This window comes from Protomyctophum parallelum (genome assembly GCF_964188405.1).
Source record: "Protomyctophum parallelum genome assembly, chromosome: 9".
Taxonomy (NCBI): domain Eukaryota; kingdom Metazoa; phylum Chordata; class Actinopteri; order Myctophiformes; family Myctophidae; genus Protomyctophum; species Protomyctophum parallelum.
Window position 1 is genome coordinate 35,658,568 of NC_139706.1, and position 6,000 is coordinate 35,664,567.

General features: G+C 43.2%; 1 protein-coding gene across 1 annotated transcript in view; it reads left to right on the forward strand.

Moving 5' to 3' along the window:
* The first annotated feature begins 1,310 nt into the window (after positions 1 to 1,310).
* ppm1lb (protein phosphatase, Mg2+/Mn2+ dependent, 1Lb) overlaps positions 1,311 to 6,000 on the forward strand; it is a 64,406-nt gene continuing 59,716 nt past the window's right edge. Inside the window, exon 1 of the mRNA XM_083772469.1 lies at positions 1,311 to 2,305. Coding sequence (XP_083628595.1) covers positions 1,907 to 2,305 — 399 coding nt within the window. The 5' untranslated portion in view covers positions 1,311 to 1,906. The remainder of the gene's footprint in view (positions 2,306 to 6,000) is intronic.

Here is a 6,000-nt window from a genome sequence, read left to right on the forward strand (position 1 = left end):
TAGAAATAGGGCGGTAGTTTCCGGGGTCTAATTTGCTTCCTTTTTTTGTACAGAGGGATTATTTCGCTACTTTTAAATCTTGAGGGACGTGTCCCTGTTTGATGGAGAGCTTTGTTATGTGGGTGATGCTTGAAGCAATGGAGGCGGCAGAGTCTCTGAGAAATTTGGAAGGGATGTTAACTTGTCATGGCCAGTGGCCTTGTTTTGTTGAAGGGCACTTCATTTTTTTTAAACACCTCATCAGTTGTTACAATTACCAGTTTAAAATCATCTTTGCGCATACACCTAGATTTTTGTAGAAAGCTTGGATGTGCTCTACTACTCAAAAAAGCCCAGAGTGAGATCACAGTTAATCACAGTGGCTATGTTTGTAAAGATCGTGTCTAATAATAGGCCTATATAATAATATATCATTATTATTATTAATAATAATAATAATAATATAAGTGAGACATGATTTGACATATGGCACAATCTAAATGTCTAGAAAAGCAGGGAGACAGAACCCCCTAGGCCTACATAAATAATTATATAGACCTAAGGGGAACTCGCAGGATATTTTGATTTGAATCATTTTTATTACATTACATTACATTACATTGTATAATGTATATTATGAGAGCTCTATTATGAGTAAATTATTCCAATGCCATTGCTATGAAATAATCACTACATTTCAGATTTCTGCCTGCAATACTAGTATACTACCGATGTATCTAACCTTTAAAATATTATTATTTATATAATCTCTGATAGGTCTCATAAAATGATTAGATGGCTATACCTTGCATGATCCCGTATTAATTAGGCCTATAATAGATTGAGTCCTACTTTGTGACTGTGAGCATATGTTTGTCATATTGCTTTATGAGTTATATATTTGTTTAAAAGAATGAAAAAATGCGTCCATTCATAATTCAGACAAAAGCCTCAATAGTATTTACTAGCCTACTTGCCATGGTTCCCATGACGCTATAATTATTCATGACAGTCATCGTAGCCTACCAGCAAACGTCAAACGTCAAAACTTAAAAGTTGACATAGAGAAAGATTTTTGATAATTGGTTGGTTACGCGCCTTTTACATTAACGTTTAATTATCAAGTTTAGTTAATTGTCATTCTTCGAGAAATTTAGATAATGATTGTATGGGATAGTGCTACGGAGTGAGGGTAAATCCGTGTACCTTTCGTTAGTCAAGACCTTTATACTCTATGATCAAGACTGTTCATAATGTTCACTCACTGTGTACGTGCGCACCTCACGTGGTCAAAAGTGGTGCGGTCCTTTGAGCAGAGCTACTTCTCAATAGTAGCAGCAGCCAGCAGAAGCAGCAGCAGCTGAGAATGTGAGTACTAAGCCTACTGAACTGAAGGTAGCCTATCGGTTCATATGTGGTCCGTCCTCTATTTTCAGGATTGCGAGAAGACTTCGGCAGGCAGACGCAAGACATACGCAACCGGCGATTGCGGTCAGCATACTGGCTGCTTATTTATAAAGTCCTGAGCGGCAGCCAGCCCACACTAAACCCAGGATTTGTTTTTACCGGGGTGGCAGCAGCTCAAAGAAGAGCTCTCCCCCTCTCTCCAGTCTCCGCATCAGATGGACCAGGGACCACCGCTGGTTCACTGCGGGGCTTCATGCTAGAGTGAACCAGCCACGGCAGTGTCTCTCAGTCCGGATTCCTCCAGCTCACTGGCCGAGTGGCCGTTATGCAGTGACGGGGTTACACACCGGCTGAAGATGCAGTGACTCCGAAGTCAGAATAGACTGTGTTTTGGACTGTGGAGACACGGGTTTATTCGGTGGGGTTATTTTTCTTTCCGCTGGACCTACGCAAGCACCGATAATGGACTGAGATCCGCGGGTGACCGTGAACAACCTGCTGTGATTTCTCGCCTGTATAAATGATAGAGGATACCATGACACTGCTGTCTCTATTGGGTCGGATCATGCGTTATTTTCTGCTCAGACCGGAGACCCTGTTCTTGCTGTGCATCAGCCTGGCTTTGTGGAGTTACTTCTTCCACACGGATGAGGTGAAGACCATCGTCAAGTCCAGCCGAGATGCGGTCAAGATGGTCAAGGGGAAAGTGGCGGAGATCATGCAGAATGACAAGTTTGGCGGTCTGGACGCTCTGGACGCAGAGTTCTCCAAGACCTGGGAGTTCAAAAGCAACAATGTAGCGGTCTACTCCATCCAAGGGCGTCGGGACCACATGGAAGACCGCTTCGAGGTCCTCACTGACCTGGTCAACAAGAGTCATCCATCTATATTTGGGATTTTCGATGGCCATGGGGGCGAGGTAAATTGAAATGAAGTGAGGCAAGCCTCATGGACTGAATTTATATCTAGGCTATTATTACGGTATACATTATAACAGTTCCCAAACCCTTAAGAGATATTTGGTGTTTGCCCCATAAGCCAGGACGCAAACTTACAAAAATACTTTAAGAATGAATCACTTCAGTCTTACATTTATTTTGGAAAATAGATTATCTACAAACAAGCTACAACTTGTTGTATTTAAAGCTGCTGGTTTCACTGTTTAATTAAGTTTTAAATGGAAATGTCTGATTTGTTACATTTATTCATTTAGTATAAATTAGTCATTTTTTAAATCCTTTAAAATAATAACCATTAAAGGTCTATTTGGGTGCATGTACGTTATTTGAGTTAAAGTAACACACTGTATATAGGGCCTATGTCCTAATCAATGCAAATTGAAAGCAGAACATAGACTTGATACAAGCCAAGGCATCTTGAAGTGGGTCATTCATCACTGATTTACCATAATGTCTCACTCCTCCGCAGTTGGTTCAGTTTGTCATAACAGTTACATTTCCATGGAGTGGTGGTCACTCGCTTTGCACTGCCACTCACCACACTGCCACTTGCCACCTCTCTACTGACACATTTGTGTCAGAGAGGTCTCCTATCTCTCCAAGTTCACAGTGCTAACAGATGTTGCCATTCCACTCAGTGGCACCAAGGGAACAGCCTGCCATAGAAATCTTTGTCACGACACCAAACAGATGTCACTTGAGGGTACAGAACAAGTCAGTGTGAGAGGGTCTTTTGTCAGTAAGAGAGAGTACAGTGATACATTTTGATGAGGACATTTTGTAAATGGTGAACACATTTGAAAACCCAGACTTGTATTAATTTATATCTTCATACATTTTATTCTACTCTAATTACTTCTACTAGTGGTTACTGGTTAATGCAAACCTAGCCAGTCCAAGTGCATATGGCCATGCCATACTTTAAGTCATATTATCTTCTTATCTACCGGTGTGTGCGTGACTGCGTGTGTGTGTGTGTGTGTGTGTGTATAATATATACACAGTATATCTTGCTCGTGCACATCCAGGTTTATAGGAGGTGCTGGTATAGTTATAAATATAGGCAAGATATTGTACATCAAAGACAGACAACTTCCCACTGCTTCTTTCAGGAAGGGACTGCACACTGCAATGATGATGGACAAGACTTAAAGCTTCATCTCATTTTTGAGTGGTGCAACCACTCCTATAGACAGCTATGTCTATAGGAGTGGTATAGTCCCTGGGTCTGTCCCTGGCTGGCTGGGTCTGTCCGAGCACGAAAATAGCTTTTGGTTGGTTTGCACAACCAAGTGTCACTGTTGAGCAGCCTAACACACACACACACACACACACACACACACACACACACACACACACACACACACACACACACACACACACACACACACACACACACACACACACACACACACACACACACATATATCAAATGTATATATGATGATTTGGGGTGTGACAGTATAGTAGAGGGACCCCCTGGGGACCCCACAGGCCGACACAGTAACTCTGTCATTTCTCAACCATATCGGACGCGGGGCGGCTCGCCGGAAACAGGCCGGCCCCTGGGGGTCTGGAACTTCCGGGGACCCCCCACGGAGTTGCACCACTCACTTCACACGGGTGTCATTTGCTCATTTATTTTCTGCACAATGCATGTACATGTCTTGTCCATCATCATTGAAGTGTTGTTTCTGGTTGCAGCTATAGCTGAAACTGAGCTACATGCAAAAAAGTCACTGAAAAAATAGCCGCCCTGCACCTTTCCTCCCCTCATGACCCCAGCAACGGCCAGGGCTCCTCATGATGAAGGCCTGTGGGCTGAACATGTTGGTTTCTATAGTTGTTTTTCATCGTTTCCCTCTCCTCTATAGCACCCTCTCTGTTTGTCTCTGTATTTTTGGGATGGGGGGTGATTTCTGATGTCTCCCCTCTTCGTCTGAGTTTGACTTCTGTGGTACGATGGCATTCTAAATATAGTCCGAGACGGAAGTAAAGATGACTATTCTTTAAGGGGGAATTTCATTTTTGGCTGCGGGCCTGCGGCGGCGCTGAGCACTGCTGCTTTTGACCAAAAGTGGTTGTTGGCTTGTTTTTTCCCAGAGCCTGTGTGTTCTCTGTTCCTCCATGAAGGATACTGTATGGGGGTCCTCCCTGCAGATATTACACATGCGGTTGAGAAGGGAGAATACTGTAAGATATGGTGAAGCACTGAAGAGCATAATTCGTTGCTGTCGTGTGTGTGTGTGTGTGTGTGTGTGTGTGTGTGTGTGTGTGTGTGTGTGTGTGTGTGTGTGTGTGTGTGTGTGTGTGTGTGTGTGTGTGTGTGTGTGTGTGTGTGTGTGTGTGTGTGTGTGTGTGTGTGTGTGTGTGTGTGTGAGAGAGAGAATGCCAATAGCAAGAGTATGAAGAGTGAGAAGAGAGCAGTAGGAGACAGTGGGTGTTCACATTTGCCCATTTAGACATTTTTTTCTTTTTCTTTATTTCATATCATGTCCACAGGCAACAATTTGGTTTGTTTCATTCCTACACCCTCTTTTGAAGTGTATGCCAGACAGCAGCTTTTGGGACACTTCCTCTGCATAGAGAATTTAGATTTGCTTTTAAGCCTGAGGGCTGCAGATAAGGCAGAGATGCTTGGTGGCCCAGGGCAGCAGCAAGGAGGACTTGCTGCCTCCACTGGCAGAAGGAGAGTGAGATGTCACTCCTCTTTTCTGCATACTCTCAGGCAGCTCCTCCACACGACACACAGTTAAGGTTGAAAACAGACTGTAGAGCAGTTCAAATAATTCACCACAATGGTACAGTTGCTAGATGGTGTCCGGGTGAGTAAGCACTAATTTATACTTGTGGTGTACGGCCATTCTGCTCACTGAAAATCAAGTGTGGTTGTAATTAGCGTTTGCCTAGCATGTCACTGGGGCGGAACAGATGAAATGGCTGTCAGGGGGGACATCATTACATCTGGAAAGTGGAAACCTATCTCTTCACTTCTCTTACATTGGTTTCTTCCTGTCTTACAGTCTCACACTCAATTTTCAAAACTCCTGTTTCTTCCGAATTATACAATATATTATAATATTCAGACTTGGATTTATGTGCCTGTTATGTTATCTGTTCAGTGCAGATCATTAATTTGAGCTGTCTGTCATACGATACTAATGTTCATGTACTGTAAATGATAACCCTGGGCTGTTTTCCCATCAGCCTTATTAGTATTCACCATAGAGAGCCATTGATGTTCTCCTCACCAAGGCTTTGGCTTCAGGCACTGCACTAATAACCTTTTCGCTAAACGTAGCTAGGCTAATGGTACCTACTGGTGCTATCTATGCGTATGTTCGTAGACAACCGTATACTCCATATATGAAAGCAGCGACCATCACTTTACCTCTTAGCATTGCTCCGGTTAGAATGGAGAGCCTCCGTCCCCACCAGCTATGGGATCTTTAAATCCATCTCCATTGAGCCTCCATTATAACAGGATTCATAATGCTAGAAGCGCTGTATCTCAAAAGGTTCGAGAGCTGTCCATGGTGGGCCACCGCTTACAACCAACGATTGTAAATCATTTGTGAGTTTGTACCATTTGTGTGGTTGTAATGCTAGCTAACTGGTCTGAGCTAATGTGACTGATACTGTGCTCATAACATAA